This window comes from Egretta garzetta, unplaced genomic scaffold, assembly GCF_000687185.1.
Source record: "Egretta garzetta isolate BGI_Z169 unplaced genomic scaffold, ASM68718v1 scaffold702, whole genome shotgun sequence".
NCBI classification, from domain to species: domain Eukaryota; kingdom Metazoa; phylum Chordata; class Aves; order Pelecaniformes; family Ardeidae; genus Egretta; species Egretta garzetta.
This window is the reverse complement of record NW_009258908.1, coordinates 339,357-362,872: the sequence shown is the minus strand read 5'-3', so window position 1 is coordinate 362,872 and position 23,516 is coordinate 339,357. Positions and strand designations below refer to the sequence as shown.

General features: G+C 39.8%; 1 protein-coding gene across 10 annotated transcripts in view; it reads right to left on the bottom strand.

Annotated features, from left to right (window-relative positions):
* The window catches only part of KIAA1328 (KIAA1328 ortholog), a 177,057-nt gene that overhangs the window by 103,333 nt on the left and 50,208 nt on the right, over nt 1-23,516 (bottom strand). For all 10 annotated transcript variants that reach the window (XM_035889853.1, XM_035889855.1, XM_035889852.1 and 7 more), the window contains one exon: nt 3,189-3,316. In XM_035889853.1, the coding sequence (XP_035745746.1) occupies nt 3,189-3,316 (128 nt within the window). The remainder of the gene's footprint in view (nt 1-3,188; nt 3,317-23,516) is intronic.

Here is a 23,516-nt window from a genome sequence, read left to right as displayed (position 1 = left end):
CAGACAAAAATAAAAATTAATATCAAAGTAGCTGCATTAGTTCAATATAGCTACAAACCAGGGCTTCATTTCAGCCACATGCACACAGCTACTGCAGTCCTTCACCTCCCATACAACTCCACCTCTTTTTGCAACAATGCCATAGACGTTTTTGCACCGCTGCAGTTCTCTTGACCTGTTAATTGTCTCATTCTAACACAAAGCCCAGCATTTAAACACTGAAAGGAGATGCTTTCAAATACCTGTCTAAGCCCAGGGGAAAGTGACAGCTCATGGTCAGCATTATTGTACAGTAAGAATGAGGGAGCCAGACAGGCAAAAAGCAGGTGATGTTTAAGATATAGGTGTAGCATTAGAAATTAATTAAACAAACAAGTAGGGCAAAGACAGGAAAATGAACGTAAACAGGAACGAACAGCTTGTAACAGGCAGAAAAAAGAAGTGCTTCAGTCCCAAGTATAACTGCGCAGTCCCATGTTTCTGCAAGACACAGGAAAATCAGAACGACATCTTACACTGAAGCACAGACGTCCCAGTAACATCAGCAGTCACCTGAAATAGGAAACGCTGATTACCTCTCCTAGGCAGTTTAAAGAAGTGAAAACAAGGTAGGAAGCTAGTATTTATTGACTTAAAGCCAGTCATATCCAGGATTTCCTTAGCCCAGTCAGAAACAAACAATAGGGAAAAGATTCCCAAAGGATCCGGATTCAAACAAAACTCGATGACTTTCTTTAGCCTAATATTTAAACAAGGTGACTTTTTTCGAAGTCCACCTTAAAATAAAAAGAGGGAGGGCATAAAAGCTTCACAGCAGGGCAGAGAGAGTTGGTGTGGGCAACACCCGGAGCAGGAGGGAAGTTTTCTAGATCTCTCCCCCTCCCAAAAATCCCTCCCCATTGCGCTCCCCTGTGGCATTCCCCATCGAGGCAGACACCGGAATTCAAGCCCTATGCCTGCCTGAACTACTGTGTTAAGACAACGCTCAAACAGAACAGAAAGAGACCGATCACCACCCTCAGAGCTCGCAATTCCAGTATTAAGACAAGAGAGAAAGACAGCAACAACAAAGGTCTGTGAAAACAACACAACAGTCCAACAAGAACCAGCCCAGTGACTTTTCTTCAGTTTTGATAGCTATCACATGAAGAAGCGTGTTAGGGGAAGAACCGATGCAGTGAGTCAGTCCTGCAAATCTCTCCACAGTTTCTGAGCTGTGAGGAGAAACATAGCATGAAGTGCTTGTTTGGGAAAAAAGGTAACAATTTATAAAGCCAAATGCATTCAAGATATAAACAGCTCTATGCCTGCCAGGACTGCATAGAATGAGAAAATTGAAGAGGAAGGCTACAAACATTAGAAATATTTTGCAAGCTATAAGAAAAAACAGTTGAAACACACTTTGACAGGTTTTTATCTATGCCTACAAAGCTTTGCACAGGGCAAGAGGGCTAGGGTAATTTCAGACCTGCTAGACTGGAGCTGTAGACTAGGTAACCATAGATGAAATGTCAAGGCAAACCTCAACATGGCTTTAAATATAATATCTGAATTTGCATTTGTGGACAAAAGTATCTGTAAGTTTAGAGAAAAGAAATAACAGGATCAAAGATAAGCTTGACAGAACTTTGAGCATGAAATCAGAAAACAAGTTCAGAGAAGTCTGTTCTTAGGAAGACAGAAGAACACGAGGAGATGAACGTAGATTGCTGTACCATCAGCTGCTGATTTGCAGTTAATGGGCTGAATGTTTCCTATTATCTGCTTTTATACTTTACCACTGTAGATGTGATTACACTGGGTAACTATACTAGGTGCTAACCTAGTACGAGATATGTGTATTTAAATTTGAAAGGCTAAAGGTGAAAGGTAAAGCATGGCAAAACCTGAAAGTATGGTACTGGCATCATCCCAAACAGAGCTGCCACAGAGCTCTTGGACCTCACGGGCTCCTCTGTTTTCCACGGAGATCCTCAGCAAGTTGCATATCACAGGCATCATCCATTCTCAGAGAAAAGGGTTCTTGTTTTGAACTCAACACCATCACCGAATGGATGGCAGGTAGAAATACAAAAGGATGGAAATGAAATGTTTATAAAGGCTAAAAGCCTGTCAGACAGCTCAATGTCCAACAACATTATTTTAGAAAAAAAACCCAAAAACATCAGCAGGATAAAAAACAATTCCTGATGCCAACGAAGTCAGAAGTATTGCTACCTGCTTCCTGAACAGAATTAAAAATGCATCCATTCCTTCACAGGGTCCTGACAAATGGGATCTGTCCATGCAACTTTGTTAGTAGGGAACCACCGAGAGGCCAGAATCAGGCCAACTTCTGGATACTCTGCTGATGACTTTAATTCTAGCCCTACTGAAAGCCTTAAAGGCTCTTCCTGCAAAAGAAAGGATCAAGGTCCCAATCCATAAAAAAAGCATAGTCTTAGGTAGGATAGACTCTGGAGATCTGCAGATGGAAGCTACTGAAAGAGAATAGCTGCTAAGAACATAAGGTAGAGCACTTGTGTAAGTAGCCTTCATTTCCAGGGCATAATCTGCTATCAGCAGGGATGCAAATTAAGTACTAGCTATCAGAAAAAAAATCTCAAGCAACCACGTTTTCAAGTCTTTGGGCGCATGCATCTGAGAAACATTTTACCACTTAATTTAACATGTTGTATCTCTAGTCAACATTTTCTGGTTTTAAACTGCATATATAATTATAGGTCTTCTATAAACAGCTCAAATCAGATGGGCTGCCTTGCAGACTTGAGAAAGCACTTATTGACCAAATACATCATCTGTAATGTCCTTTTCAATCATCTAAAGCCACAGTGAAAATTTGAAAGGCTGTATCTATAGCGACTGCAATTATTTTACTGTTTAAGAAACAGGACAGAAAACAGAAAAGCATCTTAACTTTTTCCTTAGCGAAGGTATGGATTCCTATGATTCCTACTCCATTACAACATGGTCAATTAACTTCACCTGTTTAATTGACCCAAAACTTGGAGGTTTTTTTGTTTTCCTGCAATCCATGTATTAAGGGAAGGACCCATGGGAAGCCAATCACAAAACACTATTCAACGCGGCATAATGCAGGACAAGACACTTAAAGTTGCAGTTCTAGAAAAAGAGAAAAGATGTTTCAAAGATGTTATTTAAAATCGAGATGGGAGAAAAGAGCTTACCTTCTGCTTCTTTTCCTTGGCAGCACTGAGTTCAGAAAGAGAGAGCGATAGTTTTTCCTGCTGCTCAGCCAGGTACTTCTGATAAAGGCTCAAAAGTTCCTGGCATTCTCTGTACTGCTGCTGCAGAGGTGAGACATCAGAAGTTAAGGAAAAAATACTCTTTAGCAATCAGTTAGAGTCAAATATATACCAACTTACTCTGTGTAAATCTGATTTACATCCATAACAGTTCCATTTAAAAACACATACTGTGTGTTTGAGTACTGCCTAACGATGATAAATCTGCCTAGAGATGAATGTTCAAGTACAACCTTCTTTCTACTCAGAGAGTGGAAAAAGAAGAATTGCACCAAGTTCATCATTGAAAAAGGGACAGCAGCAGGAGGCAGGTGATGACATTGTTTCAGTTGGAACAATTGCAACCCTCTGATTTGTATTCAGCAAAGCCAGAAACTACCGATGTTTATTATAAATAAATAAATAGCCAGCCAAGTAAGTAAATAGTCCATTTTTAAGCACAGAAATGGATTCACAAGCCCACATACCCAAATCCAAATCTCTTTGCTTGAGCACCAACAGATCCAAAACCCATATTCACAGATGCAGCGCTACAGGCCTTTCAGAGACCAGCAATGATTTTTGGACAGTAATCTGGAGAAGCAGCAACTGTGGTGTTTGCAGGGATATTAGCAAGCAACAGTGTCCTGCCTTGCTTGCAGCATTGAAATTCCAACAGGAGATAAATCTGCTCTTCACCTGTCATTGTGTAATTCCCTCCCTTGCTCATGTAGCATGGTAAACCATTTATGCTCCCCTCTCTCCCCCCTCACTTTTAATTATGCATGCAGATGGGATAAGGGCTCGCTGTCCAAAGAGATTACTCTGAATAAATACTTTAATAACAAGTCACCGCAATTAAGGTAGGGAACAAAAACTTCTTCAATCTATAAAATGGTGTTGAGTTACAGATTTCCTTAACATTTTTATGATCTAATCATTGCTTCTGGGCAAATTCATGTTGCAATCATTTTTGCCAATCATGGCTGCATAAATAACTCACTGCTTTGTTATTCCCTGTTATGACCCTGAGGTGGTTTTTTTTTCCTTCTTCTTCTTGTTCTTTTGTGGAAGGGGGGGCCTTGCCAGGGTTGTATTTGTTTGTTTTTCTTTCCTTTAAATAAAAAGCTACACAGAGCATAAGCAAAACATTTTAGGAAGGAATGGGAGGTTACTAGACCCCAATGTTTAAATCAATCAGGAGAGCTCCTAGAACACCTTTGCTCAGCACCTGGAAATACAGGAGGGTACAAACAATGGTCTAAACAAGCTAATTGCTTTCCAGAGCCAGCCTGCCTGAAGCCTGAGCCATTTTACATTTCAGTTCATTTCGTCAGAGAGCACCAAAAGGCTGAAGTGATTTGTGGTGGTCTCAGGAGTCTCTGCCAGCTATGATGTATATAAAAGGAATTTTTTATTCCGGTTGTAACCATAGGCAGTAATGTTTATAGTAGGTGAACATATTAGCCTGGACGCAGGGCATGAATTTTACTCTAGAAAAAGCCAGTTCATTTATACAGCCTAAGAGTTAAATGTCGGTATTTGAAGACAAATTATAGGGAAATTCATTTAAACCCATGTTATGTGGCAGAATATAAAAACAGACAGTCCTATCTTTATCATTTTTTTACAGCCCTCTTAATTCACTTTGCTTCCAGCAACCCCTTCCCCACAAAACAGATTCTACCCTCTTCTCCCTCCAGCTAGCACACTGCTGGCACAAGGAATGAGTACTCTAAATGGCCTTCGGGGACACAACTGATGGCCACGCACCTACCTTCCTTCTTGCCACAGTGTTAATATCAGTTCTGCTGGAAAGCTAGGCAAGATTGCCTTCGCTCCCAGGCTTAGCACATACATGATCCAAGAGTACCATAAAAGAGATGCCCAAATTGTGTTTTACATACTGCAGAGCTCTTGCTGTGCACATGATGCCACCACCTCTTGCTTGCAGCTGCCAAATACATTTAAAACACAGGTTAAAACATGACATGCAAAATTAACATTAGGAAAGCAGGCAAGCAAATCCTGACTGTCCAAGGGTCAGTTACGTGACCATGAGTGGGAAGGGCAATAGTTAGCATGAGCTTGAATGGCAGCAGAGATATCCCTGAAATTATTTTAAAATTTGGTCACTACTGTAACTGCTAAAACTTCCCATACTAGAAGATTAAGACCTTGTTCATTCGCACAGTCACTCTACATTAAGCAATGCATTGTTACAGCCACCATAGTCTAGGAGCCCAAAGCCTTGCTTTGCTTACTAAGTAAGTAAACATGAAGCTTCAAATAGGAAAAAAATTTTAAAGTGTTCATTTGTTTAAGACACATGCAGAATAGCTCTAAGTACGATAATTCTCCATAATGTGCTGGTACATTTACTGCAGAATATGTTCTTAAGAAAAAAAAAAGCCTTAATATTAGATCTTACTCTTCCGCGCTATTGAATTTTTGCTAAAAGCAGCAAGATGATCTCTTTTTTTCCCCCTACAAATTAGCCAGGCAATGTGCAACACTGCCACAAAAATATTTAAGTCATTCAGATATAACAAGGGCACACATATACTACGGCAATATATAGGTAATGATAAATATTTTCATAATCTGCTTTAAAGAAAATGTTATAAGGGTGAAAAACCCCTATAGGACAAGTCCTACAGATTTGCATTCCACGGAAAAAGTAATGTGCCTAAATGCTCACATCAGATTTTCTTTATGTGTTCAGGAGCACAAATATTGGATTTACAAGATGTTAGTCACCTGAGAGAAGTGGTACTTGGCATTTCACTAAACAGTATTTTTATGTCCAAGAAATATGCATTTGAATGTATCAGAGTAATACGTTTTATGCATTTTGTTAGTACAGTATTAAGGTTGTACATGGTGGGGGGGGGGGGAACACGACAAAAAAAAAAACCTGAAATCAAGAAACGTAAAGGTTAAGATTTCAACAGCCATATTTACATGTCATACTGCAAGTATTATATATTTTATAGAATAAATTAGTTAATTTCATCATTGAATGAAAGTCACAGAATTAAGAGTTCATTTATGGCTCTTAAGAGATAATAACCTCAGTGGAGATAGAGTTGGCTTTGAGAAGAGGGACTGCTAGCATGCAACAGTGTCACGCTTACAGAGGCCAGGAACAGATTTCCAGGGAGAGGGATGTTAGGCAGGGAACAATGAGCTTTTTCTTTAGGGGTGAGGTTTTAGGATAAGGCACAGCCAACCTAATGCTCAGCTGCTGCCAAAGACACTCCTCTCACCCCCACAGAGTCCCAACTCCCTCCATCTGCAGAGGTTCTGGAGCTCTCCCAAACTCCTCGCTCACCCCGAGAGCTCAGCAAACTGAACCAGCAATGCAAAGGGTCAGTTAAGCTCACGAGCTGGCACGAAGCGAGCAGAGGAAAAGGCAGCTGAGAGAGGGGGACACCTTTTCCAGCAGCAGCAACCTGTCTGGTAGGGTCCATCCACCTTCCAAAGTCTCAACCCTACTCTCTCTCCAGCTCCACTCTTAATCCTCAGGCTTTTAAGTCTGCTCTATGACTACACCAACTACTCCCAGCTTACTCTCTGCTGAAATATTTTTAGCCCTCTCAAGCTGAAGCTACAGTGCCTTGCTTCCCCAGAATGTGGGGGGGAAAAAGGGTGGGAGAGAAAGTGCCAATCTCTAGCATACCCGCTGACCTCCTGTACTGTTCCCAGCACACTATTTCCACTGCCTCTTTGACTATAAGTGAAGCCCAGCTTAAAATCTGAAGTGTTTTGGTTTAGAGCATGCAGTGATTTCACAGAAAGCTTTTGAGTTCTACACATCAGCCTCCACATCCTTCTGTGAGCAATGTTCACGCTACAGCACTTCAAACACCCACTGGTCTCTTCATCTAGAGTTGAGGCTTTCAAAACGCTGCCAATACCAGGCCACTCTGCAAGGGCTATTTGCTGAGGTTCTGCCTTTCTCAAATCACTTCTTCTAAGGGGCGGGGGGAGCACAGGGAAAGGTAGAGGACTTTCCTCAGAGAAAAGGTTTTTTTAGCCTGTATCATTCCAGAATTGTTTGATTTTACCTCCCTTTATCTTAAAGAAACCAAAAAAATTGAAAGCAGCTTCCAATCACAGGAATTTGAAGCTGGAAAAAAGTTTTCTAGAAGCTATTATCAAGGGAGGAAAACAACTAACAAGATTTTTTTTGGCAATCGAACTAATAACACAGGCCTTGTATTTTCAGAGTGGTTGTGAGAACTCCTCACCTAGTGACTCCTTCCTCAAGAGCTTGTCACAAGCATTTTTAAGATGGGCATAAGCTCTAGTGGTCCCTTTTTACACATGGGAAAACTGTGGCACAGGTAGTCTTTGGGCATGTCTGTGGCACAGAGGTGCAGCCCAGCAGTCCTGCACTCCACAAGCCAGCTCCAGGACACAAGTCTTGTAGCTGTAGGGTAAGTTAGCACAGCCCAGGCACAGGACTAACCAACCAGATTCCTCTTGCGCCTGGTTAGGCTAGAGTGCAAGTTTCCCTGCGTTCACCCACGCAGACAAGCCCTAAGAGACTTCCCAAGCACCAAACAAGATGGCCAGGGATGACTGATTCCTGTAGTCCCTGACTGCAGCTCTGACTTGGACAGTCCCTTCATTCAGGGCTCCATACTCTGATCCATGTCCAGGAGAGAACGCAAGAGCTAAATCTCCATCTTCAGCAACAAGATGCTCCAGTCCCATCAGCCCCTATATACAATAGAAGATTCTCTAGAGACTCAGAGCTATTAGAGATATGCACAGATGAATAAAGCAAGCAAAGGAAGGAAAAAGTCAAACAGGCACAAGTTAGATTTACATTTAAATAAGATAGCAATAACTTACACTTTGCAGCAGAGATACAAGAAACCTTCAGGGACATGATTTCAGCACATGATGAAGAAAGCTTTTTGACATTTGCAATCGTGATCTAGTAGCCACAAAAAACTTTTTTTTTTTTTTTTTAATCCCTGCTTAAGGACATGCATCTAGAAAGCTGACTAGTTATCATCATATTGGCAGTTTCAGCAAAGACCGAACTCTCTTCACTGCCTCAGGTAGTCCCTTCAAGACAAAGGCTGTGAAAAAAAAGTAGACCAAGAAGGAGACACTGAGGAAGGACCACCGACACTTAAGTTGCTGAAGCCAGACTGAGCACTGAAAGAGAGGTCTTCAGTCTCCAAAGAAAAAAATCTTTTCAGGTAAGTTGCGTGCAGACCTGAGCTTGTTTGCCTGCCCTCCAACCAGGTGTGCATAAGCCAGACCTATTCAAGGAGCCATGCACAGCCACAGCTGCACAGCATCAAGCACTTCATGCCTGATCTAATCTACCTTGCTTTTATGTTTTTGTGGTTTTTTTGAGTTTTGGATTGTGGGGGGGTTTTGGGGGGTTTTTTTGTTTGTTTGTTTTGGGTTTTTTTTAGTTTGGCTGCAACACCAACACTAGACCATTTCCCAAATGCTGCTGGAATGTGTCTGACAATTTGAACAATGTCAAAGCAAGCTCGTATCTGTTTAATAGACACACCTCTGCATCCGTAACTTTGACACCTTGTACCACCATGGCATCCCACTGCGCTGTTACTCAGTGGCCCAAAAATGCCTTAAAATGCTGCTGCAAGTCTAAGAAAGCATTTCACCAAACTCAAGCAAAGGCTAAGACCCAGCATAGCTAGGTCTCCAAGTAATACTCTACCTGTATTTGCAATAAGGCTCAAGCTACACTTAAATGCTCACAATACCAGGGAATAGAATTTGCAGAGCCTGCAGACCCCCAAAGGCCCACTACAGCCTTGTCGCAAACTCCACTACGAGTGCGCTCAGTTTGAAGTGGGCCCACATTTTTCCATGCATCACCCAAGCATATATTTTTCCGTATTTTGACATGAGCCTGTAAGGTTTATTTTCTACCTTAATATTTTGCATATCAATAGGAGAAAGATACCATGCCTTTTGGGAAAGAAGCAATATGTATGTCATTCTGATTTCCACCTGCAGGCTCTCTTCTTCCTAACCAAAGAAAGGATTAAAATAATGCAGCTTCAACTACTTACATATGAAAAGTCATATGAATAAAAATAAACTGCTGGTATTAATGAATTAACATCTAAAAGGAATACTTGAAAATATAAACTAAGATATTCTAAGCTCTTTCCTTTAGCATTAAACAATTACATACTTCATTGGAAGCTGACCCACATTTAATTTTAAAACACAACTTGTGTTTAATACATATACAATGCTGTGCTTTTACAATCTCATCTCAGAAAAGCAACAAGAGGACTGCATTTCGGAAATCAAACTATCCAGGCACAGATCAAAGTCAACCCTAACACGTTTCTTCTGCCTTTAAAATTAAGAGAAATAAAATAAGTGGCTCGAACCTATGTGAATCATTGTTCTGTGAAAGGGTAAAGACTAGTAACTTCTATGAAGGTTTATTATCTAAACTCTGAAGATGCTGCAAAGACTGAAGGTAATAAAATGTTTTATGAACAACTTCACTTCGCTCGTTCTTATATAACCGAGTTTATGTGGACTCCTTGGCACAGTGATGCTAAGAACCTGTAGGGAACTTTCTGCACATCCACTTTTCAATGTATTAAAGAAATCATCTGGTGTGGGTCTCAACCTTATGAGCTTTCAATTCAAAACACAATCTCTTTCTGATCCAAAATCCTCAGGAAGCACATTTCTGAAAACACAATAAAGAAGCAAGTCACGTACAATAAGATAGAGTGATCTCCAATCTGAAGCCCAACAGTTACATTTTAATTTACACTTGAATATTTTAATGTTGTTATCCAGTCAGTAAATTAACTCACGATGCAAGAATAAAAAGGGAAGATGCATAGGGAAAAAGGTCACAAGGTCCACAGAAGTTAAGAACTTCACTTCTGTTTGAAGCATCAGCATTATGTTGTTGAATGCCCCAGCTCTCATATAAAGGAATTGCTTAATACATTCCCATTCTGTTTGAAGGGAAATTAAATTTACATTCTTTGGGAATATGGTATTGTAATTAGTTCATGACTTGATTACACTTTGAAGTGAGCCAAGACTGCATATGGCGCATACAAATTAGTTAAGTTATGGTTACCTACCTAAAGAAAAGCTACAGAGTTAAGAACAAAGTTAGGGACAAAGCCAGAGCAGTCCTTTGGAGCTTTCAGGAAGCATCTGTAAAACATCAAATTCAAATCTAATCTCTGAACTTACTGATGTCAGGTGGGAACAGAAATAAAAAACATAGTTTCCTAAACAGCTGAATGAGTTATATTCAAAAAATAATCTTCCCATCTCCACCCATACCACCTGTAGGGCAACTGTTAAAATTGATCCTAAAAAAAAAAAAAGCAATAAAAGATACAAGATTTCCTACCATGGTTAAATTCTCCAGGATGATTTATTCCTAGTACTTGTAATTTTTTTTAATTTCTTTTATAGACAGAGTTTTATATCATCTACCAAGATGCTGTATTCCACCCAGATGATGAAATTCCCAAGTTCGCTTTAAACATACTGAAAAATACTGAGATGCACAATATAAATATAGTGCATCTAAAATTGGCCAGACAAAAAGATAGACAGTATGATTTAAAGAGCGCAAGGAAAGTATTTAAACTTAAAACTAATTCCCAACATAACACATGAACTCAGAGAAGTCTCTATCATACTTTCAAAATGCAAAAGCAGTTAGGGTACAGGATTTGATCCTGTGTATTGAAAATCCTTTCCTCAGGATATGCCAATCAAACTGGACAGCTTATCTGCCATGTTCTCTGGTTCAAAGGTGGGTAAGGACAAAAACATCACAGCCATCACATGCCAGCAGATGTGCCTGGATCAATAAATGCAAATACCATCTCAGAGCTTGCACTTTCCATTCCAAGTGGAAAACACATCTCCAGCCTTATCTTCATTAATACAAACAAAGGGATACTTACAAGCAAAGAAAAAAGAAAATAAAGGTTTATTCTGCAGCCTGGCTGTGCTAACAACTTTCTTCTAGTGAAAAGGAGGGAAGAATGCAACACACAAAAGGCAAGTTATGCCACTACAGACACTGGTGAAAACATGCATTTTCATAATAACAAACATAAGGAATCTCATGACAGGAAAACTAAGGACCTGAATACACAAAATACAGACCCCACAGATCATCATAACAGGCTACTAGTCCTGGCATGGGCCATAATTTTTTTTTTTTTTTTTAACTTTTTTTACTTTTGGCTTAAGAACTGCAGAGGCAGGAGTTTCTCCAGTACTGGCAAGGAAGGCATTGTTCAGAACACCCTCATGCCTTTCAGGGGAGCTCTGCCAACATCTACAGCAACTTTCAGGATTTAAAGATTTCCTTGGCATTTGCTTAGATGGCACAGCTACCCAGCCTCTTCCACTGGAAACTTAAGGAACTTGTTACTTATGTATTTGTCTATCAGCCGGAAAATGTGTGATCCTTTTTTTATAGAAAAAAAGGAGGCTGGAGATTCAGCCATATACAATTTCTCTGCAAAACAGGCCCAGCATCTGAGAACACCACCACACATTTCACCACGTATGACAGAAAATAATCTCAACCTATGCTGCGTGAGAACATGAAGCCAAAAGAAGGTATTGCACCTATCACCATCCACACAAAAAGAGTGCTGTTTATTCCTTTTACATATCTAGAGTGCAAAATTAAACAAATAAAAGGAACACTGCATAATTTAGCTTTCATTTTCTATCAAATTGCTCATAATTGTAACCATAAAATGATAATATTCTACCATATGTGCATCTGCAAAGCCGACAAAAAGCACTGGTCAGCCCCTGCGACCCGAAAAATGGGCCTGTGTCCCCATCTAGCGACTAGGCTGGGTATTACCACTCTTCTGCCCAAGCGGGCACGGGGCTCCTGTCAAATTTGGGGGTTGATGCTCTTACAGAGAGGGGTACAACACATCACTCTGAAACATGAAAATCCACCTTGCAGCCCTCCTGCTGCTGCTCCTCCTGAAATTACGACCCCCTCCACCCACGCCAGCAGTCGCGGCTTTACATAAAATACCCATCACTGGAAATAGTCGCAGTCACTGGTTCAGTCGCAGGCCTTCATGAGTATTAAACAAAAATCTTCCACAGTGGCCAGCATTACTGTTTACACAAAGCCATTTGTCATATCAGTACTACTCGATATTAAAACGTCTGTGTTCTTTATGCATTTGACGAGGGAGCTCCTGGCAGAAGCCTGAGGAGAGGTAAGGTGCTTTTAGCCTGCATGGAAATTGAGGTATCTGAGAAAGGATGCTCAGTCTGTTATGTTTAGACACAGGAGTTACTTAACAGGATGAATGCAAGCTCAGAGTCAGATGTGTGGAGGAAAGGGAATGAAGAGGGAAAAGAGAAATAGAATGTAAAACCTGAACTTACTGAGAGCAGAGCTACAGCACCTCCATCTCAATTAAAGAACATGCATAGTAAATCAAAAAGGTGTCTGCTTTGCAGGGAATGAGAATGTAAGATCACAAAACATCAACTCATTTTATAACGAAGCTAATCAGGTTTGGTCTTGGTTGCTATCAGAATGGGGATCACCTGAGAATACACAGCAGTGTCTGTCTTGTTGCTTCCTCACAGGAAACAATCAATCATCACTCTTAATTCTATATACTTGATGTCTCTCACTGAACCTTTTCCTTACAGCCCTCAAATGGGAATTAATGCTGACGGAGAAAAGCAGCCTCTCCTTCAGCCAAGCTCCCACCACTCCCAGAACGAAAGGATCCTCGCTCGGGTCCACGCAGGAAAGGAGACTTGGCCACTACGGAGAATTCTTTTGTCTGCTGCTTCCTCACGTGGCCGCCTCTCTGTATCAGCCTGCATCAGGCCTGGGTATTTTGACTTTCTTTTTTCACCCTTTTAAACTAGAACATACTCAGGCAGGAGCACATAGATTTTAATCGAACTTTCTACAAAGAGTGCAAGTGGCGAGATTAAAAATATTCTGTAAATGTTGCCAGACCAATACAGGAAAAAAAAATAAACGCCAGCAAGCCAAGATATCTTGCCCTTCTTCTGGAACTGCCTTCAGGGTTACAGCTAGAACAGCACAGAGTGTAAAAATCGCAGATCATTCTAGATAATTTAATTTTTTCTTTTAAAACTATTGCTATTTTGACAGTCTTTCTAACCTTGCTAGAACACAATCTGTTTGCACACTGTTGATGAGAGAAATGCAGTGCTCCTTTTCCTAAAAGGCAGCTGAGGTCAAATCAAACTCCATACAAACACAATAATACTAATTTTAAAGGAGGTGTCCCCAAACCCAAAAAAAGAAAGTATTCCACGTCAAGAGTGCTCCGAAGATTTCCTTTTCTATCACATGCCGTATATATCTCTAATTAGATAAGTATTTCAGAATGATATCAAAGGCCTCAAAGTTGGTGCTTTCTTGTAAAAACTGGCCTTAAACATGCCAAACTGAAAAGCACTGGTTTCACTGAACTGAAGTCAGTGAAGAAAAGATTTAATAACAGCCTCATTATAAGGTTCATTGTTGTAGGACTATTTAATATACAAGATTAACACATCTTATCTCCCACTTTCACTGAAACCTATTATACCCCTCATTAATACATGCACATTTCTACATCATTTACAGCACTAAGGTCTCAAATGGTATTGTCTGAAACAGGGTGTGTTCTGCTGCTCTTCCTGGTGGTAAGCTCTTCTTGCAGTAACAGCACTCAAAAATAAGCCTCACAGCTCAAAATGGAAGACATGGCTAGGTAGACAGGGCTGTTTAAAACTGAGAGAAATTAAAAATAAAAATAATTTCTTCTGCCAGTACTCCAGATTCCATTTCTTGACTTCAGTCCCCTCACACTCAGACCAAAAGGCACATCCACATATTGTAAGGCAGGAAAATTCTACCTTTCCAACTTCATGAATAATGATATTCTTTCCTCCTGACAATCTGAGATTTAGAAGCTGCCTAAGTGAGCCACAGCTCCTCAGACAGGCATTTTAACATTTTTTGGATCTGGATCATCAGAGAAGAAAAGGAAGCTGTATGGTACAAACAGTACCACACTGTCCCAGATTACATGCATTTGTGTCCATAGGTGTACCAGAACAGATCAGAACAATGCACCTTCAATTATATGAAGGGGAGGGAATCAGGTAAGGAAAAATATACATTTCTATGTTCTCAGTAGACCAAAGGGACCAGGTTGGCCCTTATTCTTCCACAAAAAGCAGAACTGTTATAAGCCAGATAGAAATTTTCTGTCTTGCTGAGTGCTGTATTTATTGGAAGCATTTCAGGACAGAGAATGTGCATTTGTCCAGCAACTGAACAAACAGATTCAGATGTTTGCAAGCTCTTCTGTACTTCTACCCACCAGGTTCCAGACAAAGAAATGAAGAGATTTTTCACAGAGTTCCCCTAAGTTGTAGAACTGCTCTCTGCAGGAGGCCGTAACAACAACAACAAAAAATCCATCCAGTGCTGCCAAACAGAGAAACATTCTGACTGCATTTTTTATTTACGGGTTTCTGGACATGGGGAGACTTTTGGGGGCAAGTATTACTATTTGGCTACCCTGTCCTTATACTTTACCCCATGTTTGTGGTCACTGTCACTGCTAGAACACCAAACTTGTTCATTTGATATGGCACAGACATTTTATGTTCTCATCACACTACAGTTAACAGGTTAAATGTATTAAAACTTGCTAAGTATAGTGAAGACACCTCTTCCCCAACCATCTGAAGAGAATTGCTACCACTTGTAAATTGTTAGAAGGCATGTTAACAAAATTCCCTTTCCTTCACACTTGACTTTCTGAAACTACCCTATGCCAACAAAAGGGTTTCCAAATCAAATGGGTAATATTTATTGAAGAGGGAGAAAATGAGTGACCTGGAATGATTCTGCCTGGAAGTACTGACAGCAAAGACACAACTTCCAGGAGCCAAATGGGAGCTCCTGGGATTTTTCTACTGTTCTTAGAGATAAAGATGCTTACTCGGGCTGATTAGTTTTGTAGTAGAAAAATGGTCTTGCCATGACAGGCCTATTCCCAGAGTGACACTGACCCATTCATATTTACTTTTGTCTTTTTGGAAGTTTACATGCCTTCAGGTAAAAACAAGTTTCATGAGGCTCTGGAAGTGCTATGTCCTGCAGGAAAAAAAACCAATCTCATCTCATCCCTCTATCCTCACATTTATTACCACAGAAAAACAGCTGGCATTCTGGAGGTCTTCTTGGCTTCTTACATGGAGCATACCAAGATATCCAGCTGGATGCGTATAAACCAAGGAAATCTAATGTATTGGTGGGGAAGACAGAGAACCTCTTCTCCATAGCTATGGCTTTTTTTCCCCATTATAGTTCTCCATTCCTCTTAGAGAAACATTGTTAAGTATTAGCCTTGAGGATATCAATGCTGGAGGGCCACTACTCCAGAAGACAAGAATTCCGAAATCTAAACTCAAAAGTGCTCATCAGAAGAAAAAATAGCCAAAAAGAGTTTGCATAAAGACAGTTACTGGCAGCAAGAAAATGATACTTTCAGATATCCTCCTCTCACAGGATTAATATTTGAGTAAGGAAATAGTTCTTCGGCAAATTCTTTACTTATTGCAGTACAGTCAGAATAACAGTCAGATGCCTCCATGCATACAGCCACTCTCCACAAAAACAAAACCAGAAAAATCCGTGATCCAGTAGGTCTGCATATAATGCAGGGCTCACCACAGATGCTTGGAAGAGCTTAGCCAAGTCAGGTACTGAAATGGCCTTCTTGTAAAATACATTCCTGTTATTAGAACACATTCCTGAGCCACTGTAAGGAAATGGGGAAAAATATTCAACATTAAAAGATTTTATACAATAGGGGCCTACAAAAATAAAAAAAAAAAAATCTGAGAAACTAGGAGTATTTTCCAGACCAACAGGTCATCAAGGTAACGTGAATGCCAAGCTGTGTGGGAACGCATTTGTAGCCAACAAGCTAGAAATGAAAATTAGCGTACGTGAGCACCTTGCAGAGACCCTAGACTAGTGGCAAACAGCTTTCAAAAAGAGAACAGTAAAGAAAAATAAATAAATAAATCTAGGGAGCTGCTTTCCTCTCAGAAGTTCAAAACACAAGACAGGAAACTGTTCAGTGAACAGTTCAGTGAACCGGAATACAAGATCCTACAGGTCTCGAGTGATACTTCTGCCAAGCCCAAGGCAGAAAAGCATGAACATTCAGAGAGGTGTTCTCAGTGATAAACATCGTGGAGACCATGCAGGAGTGATAGCCCCAAAGAAATAATTTTTGAAGTGCAGGATTAATTTAGAAGCCAAGACTGCAGCGGACCTACTTTTTAGTTTCAACATCAAGGAAGCACCCATACCTTTTCCATCTGAAATGGGAACTTACTCCTGCCCTAATAGCTGGGAAGCTTCACTGCAGTATCCGAACAGCTTACAGGTATTGACAGACTTACTGGTATCATCCTTGCACGTTCACTCTACAAGGAAGGTCACGTTTCATAAAGGGGAAGGCGAGCCTCAAAGAAGGTACATGATTTGCATAACTTCACAGAAGTCTGTGCAGTGCAAATAAGAGAATTCATGTGGTTTAGATCTCAGAGTGCTTCCACAACAGCTTGCAATGCCTTATTTCAGGCCCGTTATCTGAACTGTTCTGCCCTGTACTGGCAATGTAGTTTTGTGGTCAGTCTCCCTAATGGCGTGATCTCTAGCTAAACCACAAAAAAATGAACCTGCGCTTTCCTTTTTCTTTGACAGTTTTCACCAGTAAGGCATTTCATATATTCTTGCCTTCCCCTTCCAAGGATTAAGGTGAGAGAGAACTGAAGCAAGATGGGGGCAAAAATTAAAGCAGTAACTGTACCAGAACACATCTGCCTCTGAAGTGAGAAGGAACAGACAGCACCAAAACATCTTCAGATCTGACAGGTTGCTCTGCTACCAATCTGCACTAGCAGGTGAGACATGTCACTCTGTGACAAGTATCAGAAATAAAGGAGCTTAATGCAACTGCCAGCATTTTAAATGATTTCTCTCTATCGTGCAACAGGAGACAACAAGCAGTTCTAACAAAACACGTGGAGATTTTTCTCCCCTGAGCTGCAAAGCTTTAAAATTAGCACTTTGTGTGTGCTTGTTCTTTTAATGCCTGCATTTATTAAGGAGCAAAACAACCATGCATCTGAAATGCCAGAGAAATATGGATCCATAAATAATGCCACATTCCTATTCGCACCTAATCTAAATATTTATGTAGTAATTTACCAGCCAAAGATGCAAACTATTCTTTAAATGTTACATTATATTAAAGGTTAACCACATGACATGTTTTATTATGAGGCTCTGAATTACGTTTAAGACAAGTTTTTATTTTCAGTGGAAGTTCTGGTGTTGAAATGGATGGACAGAGGCAAGGAAGTCTAGTCACCTCTCAAAAGATGAATGCTTAAGTTCAGACTTCTTCAATATTTTTCCAGTCTACATAGCCATAGGCCATGCAACTCAGCAGCATACTGATTGAGAGAGGAAGGGCCACCTTCTTCACAACTGGAAGAGCTAGAAATAGATCTGTTAGTGAGGCTTGGTTCTTATAGCAAGACTGATCATGCTGAGTTTCCCTTACAAAAGCAGCCCCTTACTGAAACCAGCACCAAATCAAGAGGGCTCTGTACACACCCCTACGAGACATGTTAAATGTAACAGCAGAACTGCCCCGAGTATAAATACATTCCCTTGGGTTTCATAACTTAAGTGTCACATGTAGCCTCCTCTTGTCAGTGAAGTAATGCTTCTCTGCCCACTACCTTACACAGAGATTCATGATCCACTCTCCACTCAGTCCTACAAAATCCAGCTTCTCTTTTACTTCATATCCTGCTACAGTCATCATCACATATTTATGGTCTTAACTGTTCCTTTTGGTTCCTCCTTGAGCTCTCACCTTCATGCCTTCTGTTCCTAAAACCTTTAATATTAGACATAGTTTCCAACTTACCTTCTATTTTCTCTCTTACACAAGCTTTCTTTAGAGATAGTACTTTGCTGACTTCGTTTCCAATTCTCTTGATCTCTGCATGATCTTTCCACACCAAATACTTTCTTCTTCTCATCACTTTCCTGAGATACAAGACCTTTGAAGCTTACTACATACTCAGCCATGTAGGAACGGATACAAAGATTTTCTTGTGTTTTGCTTTTTCACTACCAGAATTGCTTCCATTTACACTACACTGGGATCCACTCTTGTGTAACTGTTCTGAACCTATCAGTCTGCCGAAGTTTCCAAGGTTGTAAAATGGAGGAGGGAAAAAACCCACACTTAAACTTAAGTGGTTTTCTAGGAAGTAAATAGTTTCCAGTTTGAAGAGTAAGAACAAATTGAGCACTATTGCCAGTATTACCACTTCGTACCCTAAAACCCTTATGAGAAAAGAAATTCCCCAGCTCCAAGCACAAGGTATTCACAAATAAACATTACGATCCTTTTTAAATGTACTCAAATAAGAACATAAACAACAGGAACGGTTAGAAAACACTGCCCAAGTTAGGAAAGGCTCATTTTTTCCAGATATAGCTAATCAGACAGAGTAACATGAGGAGATCTATTAAGGTTCCCTGCTTCAGTGAGACATGAAGTGCAGACTTATTGATGGAATCTGCATTTTTGGTTCTCATTTGTTCTGCTTCAGTAAGCTTACCAATCTGAGGTTACATTTTCAGACACTGGTATTTTGAACACCACTGGTCTCTGGGACTGTCCTTTTTCTCTGCCCTGCCATATCTAGATCAAAGAAACCTTGGAAAAAAATGTAAGAAGCTGGAAGCATAAACGTTCATTCTTAAGATGCAGTAAAACCTTTCATTTCAATGATATACAGAAGTACTCAGAATGTATTACAGCTGATCAATGCAGAAAAGAGGTATAGAATACTGCTGAAAATAGACCTTATTTGTATGCACACCATACAAATATGTTAAAATATGTAGTTAAATACGTTGCTGGAGTTAAGTAGCTTTCATAGAAGAGAATCATTGCAATTATCAGTGGTAATAGCAAATCCTCTCCGATACAGATGTTTACTTCCTGTTCCAAGAACTACAGCAGGAAACAACCATGTGAAAAATATTTGTCTAGCACCAGCCATAGTGTTCCTATTTGTTACCCTTAAGTGTATAACCTGTAACAAAAGTAGGTACCTTTTTTCCTCCCCCCAGCATAAGTCAATGTATTTAAAATATTTAGTCAACAACCAAATGCCTGCTCCCATATTTTGTTACAAGCCTTCTCTGACTACAGGCCTATCTCCTCAGTTTACAATTGGAACAGAGAATTAGTCATCTCTAGGAAACAGATAGCATTAGCTTTTCATCACAAAAAGCTCAATTAAAACCCATTTGAGAGAAGCTGCACCACTACTTTATTGTATTTGTTCCTTTCCCTGCCTTTTGATAGCTAGGCTGAACCTAAATATCATTAACCACTGTGAACACTAATATGCAAATCCTACACACCAACCTATCTAAAGCAAGTGCATCTCAGTTTTGTTGCAGAGGGGGAAAAAAAAAATATAAAAAGGCATCAACATATAGACATAGTTTCTTCCCGATGCCCACACATCTACTTCTTGCCAATTTCTTTTGGAAAATGGAAGAGGTGGAACTGTCTATTCAATTTCTTAGATTTCACTGTGCACCTTCTATTTCTTAGAACATGGCAAATACTGTCTCTACACAATATCCCTAGTACTTATAATGCAAAACACTTTATGACTCTTCTAGCTCTGGGAGAAGAGAAAATGAAGCATGAAATAAGAAATATACTAGCAGAACAATATTCATTGACACTGGTAAGTCTGTATACTGCTGCACTGGAAAAGCATTTGGGGTTCTAGGCTTTTTTTTAATATAAGTTTGCCCAGCTTTTCTGACGTCAGTGGTATGTCAGTCCTTGCAGCTTTTCTCATGTAACATGCAACCCAAAGCCAAATTAATCAAATAATGCTCAAATCCAACAGACTTACATGTTCTCATTCAAATGACAAATATTTTTTTGGCTATCTTGAAGTATGAAATTCTCCTTGCAGTTCTTCATAAATTCCCCACCCTTGCAAAAAGATGATCACATTTTTGGAAGAGTCTGAGCCCAAACACAGAACTAGCAGTAATATTTTCTTTCCTAGCAAGAGACAAGAACTAGCAATAATATTTTCTTTCCTAGCAAGAGTCAAGATAACAGATTCACAAACAATAAAGCCATAAACACAGAACAAAACCGATAAAAGAACATCTTGACTGACCAAAGATTGACCTTAGTTGAAGAAGTTTTTAAAATTATTCTTTGTTTCTTGTAGCCTGTATTGAAACTGAAAGAGAGTGTCACAAAAAAATCATATTCTTTAAATCCAGTATATACAGGCAATATACAATTTAACCCATGCTAGTTTGGTCATCCTTACACTGATACTGGATAATATGCTCTCACACAGGTTTTAGCGGACAAACACTAAAAATCCTGCAGAAACACACACAGGCAATGACAGAACTCTAGAAATTGTCACATCTAACAAGTAAGAGTTGAGCAAATAATAATTAAAGAAAATGCATTGCAGACACAGAATAAATGCTTTTCAGGGCAGATTTCTGAACCTCGGTCCCGAACAGGGAGCGATCCAAATCAGCTGTTTAGAGCATGTCCTGTTCTGGCTTTTGGCAGGGAAGGTGGGAGACTCCGTGCTACCACGCCACACAGAAACGTGTGCAGCAGGTATCCAAAGCAAAAGCAGGTTTACTTGCATCAGTTAATCAAGACTGGAATGGATCATATATGACCACCTAGTGCCTCATGCCACAAATTCAAAGAAGTCTGAAAACCACAATTTACTTTTCTTTTGGACTATAACCACTACAAACCCCTTCAGATTCCACTTGTACTGCTGCCACCTTCCTAACAGCTCAGGGAAGATACTCCTCTTACTTTCTTTTTCATGGGAAAACCCTTCTGCATTTTAGAGGAAGGGACAAGACAGATCAGCACATCACTGGGTGAACTACAGTTAGAAATTTGGCTAGAAGTTGTTACAGCTAACCGACAAAGGCTTAAATCTTTTATTACTGATTTGCTTGAATAATACATCAGACTTGCACTAATGTAATGGGCAACTTGGAATACGCAGCTCTGATTTACCAAGGCTTCTCTTAGGAGGAATTATTTAAAGTAAAAAAGGTATAAAATAAGTGACAAAAAAGCAAAGATAAATGTTACAACATTCATTACCACCGGGCCCAGTACAATACTGACAGTGTCATAGCTACAGCGTTGGCAATTTACACTGTGAACAAGTAATAAACATTTAAAAGTCATTCTATTTATCTCTGCTTTTTTGTTTTCTTTCACCGGCTTGGGGAAGGATCATTCACACCTGCAGTTTTACCCCCCTTCAAATCTACCTGGACTTTCTTTGAAGGGAGAATTTGATATTTCACAGCTTCTAAACCATTTTCAAAGCCTACCACTTTGGTCCTGATGTCTTTCCAAAGTACAAAAGGAACTACCCCAGCTACCCTTTACATGCTAAAAAAATATAACTCCACAATTTAGGGCATCAAAAGAATTTTCTCATACTTTGCAGCAACCTTATTTATAGGCTGCCACAAATGGACAATAGCATTTTACTCGGTTTCCTTAAGGCAGGAGGGGTGGGATACTGCCAGAGGAGACAGCATGACCAGAAGATGACTTTCAGCATCCAATGTAGATAATGCTACATAGGTGCACTTTTCATTTTGCTCCCCCCAAAATTATGGGGTCTTACTTATAAGAAGAAAAAAGGTGCTTAATGCATTCTTTGCAATAAGGATAGCGTACATTTGGTACAAGTGTCCTGTTACTTGCTACATTAATGAAGACGTTGACTAACCACCCTAAAATAATCTCATGCCACAAACATCACACACCACTCATCACAGCTGAGATGCTGACATTTGCTGCAGGGCTAGTACTGCTGCACTGAACTTAGGCACATAATCCACCTCTTTTCTAATTTAACTAGAATCTATTCTAGTCTGTAGAAGAACTGCAATCTTAACTGCACAATATGTATATTTTTCCCTTGATTGCGCCTACTTGTTCTTTCAAGGGCATTCCCATTAGGAACAAACACTTCTCCATCCTCTCTCCCCCTTAAAGCAGAGTGAAAATAATCATATCAAGGGAAACTTATTACTGTTTCCAAATTGCGTCTGGCTCTCAGCAGGCACACTCTCCAGGCAACAGTTTTGCCGCTACATTATGACTAATTTTTTTTTTTTTTCCAGATGACATTTTGTGCTGTAAGTAGGTGGAGGAAGGACAGATATATGTGATTTGGGATATGACAGAACCTCCGGAGTCAAGTGAAGTAATAGTGTCTCCCCTCACTCTGAACCCTCCTGCAAAGAAATTCTGTTTTCACTCTAGAGAACGATTTCTTAGCACACTACACCATGCACAAACACAGGTCCTTTGACAAATCATTAAGAGAAGGACGAAACCTATAGTTTGTTCAAATCTGGAGCTCCCGGTTACTTTGTGTAACGAAGAAATAAAAGAAAAAAGGAAAAGGGGGAGAACAAAAGAAACCCAAAAGCAATCATTTGATTTCTGGCTACCTGGACAAAGCACACGTTGTCTAATGCTGCCATCTGCTGTCCACATAGAATGGCAATGCAGCTCTGGCTATAAAAACAATTTTCAGGAGTATTATCCAGACTGTTCTCTTCCACAACTCCTATCTCGTGGATCACCATTTTGAAAAAAAAAACAAAACCTCTCCGGTTCCTTTCCAATTTATATTTATGGCTTTCCACAATCCTTACAAATAGATGTACCAGAGTGTTTTAAATAAACTGTTTCTACTAAGAAAAGGAAAAAAACAAAACAACCCAAACCACATTCAACAGAATAAAATGCTGCTGAGAACAAAAAGAACAACATTAAAATTAATTCAAACAAAGCCTGCTTCAAGATCAATTAACAAAAATGCCTCAAAGTCACAGGTAATACCGCTGAACAAAGAAAAGCTTATCCAAATACACACCAAGGAATTTAGTTATAATTTCTAGCTATTTAAAGAGAACATGCACAAACACACAAGCCTTACCAACAGAGCCATATGAAATTTAGCAAGACGAAACAACCATTTGAATCAACACAAAGGGCTTCATATCTTAAATTCTTCTGA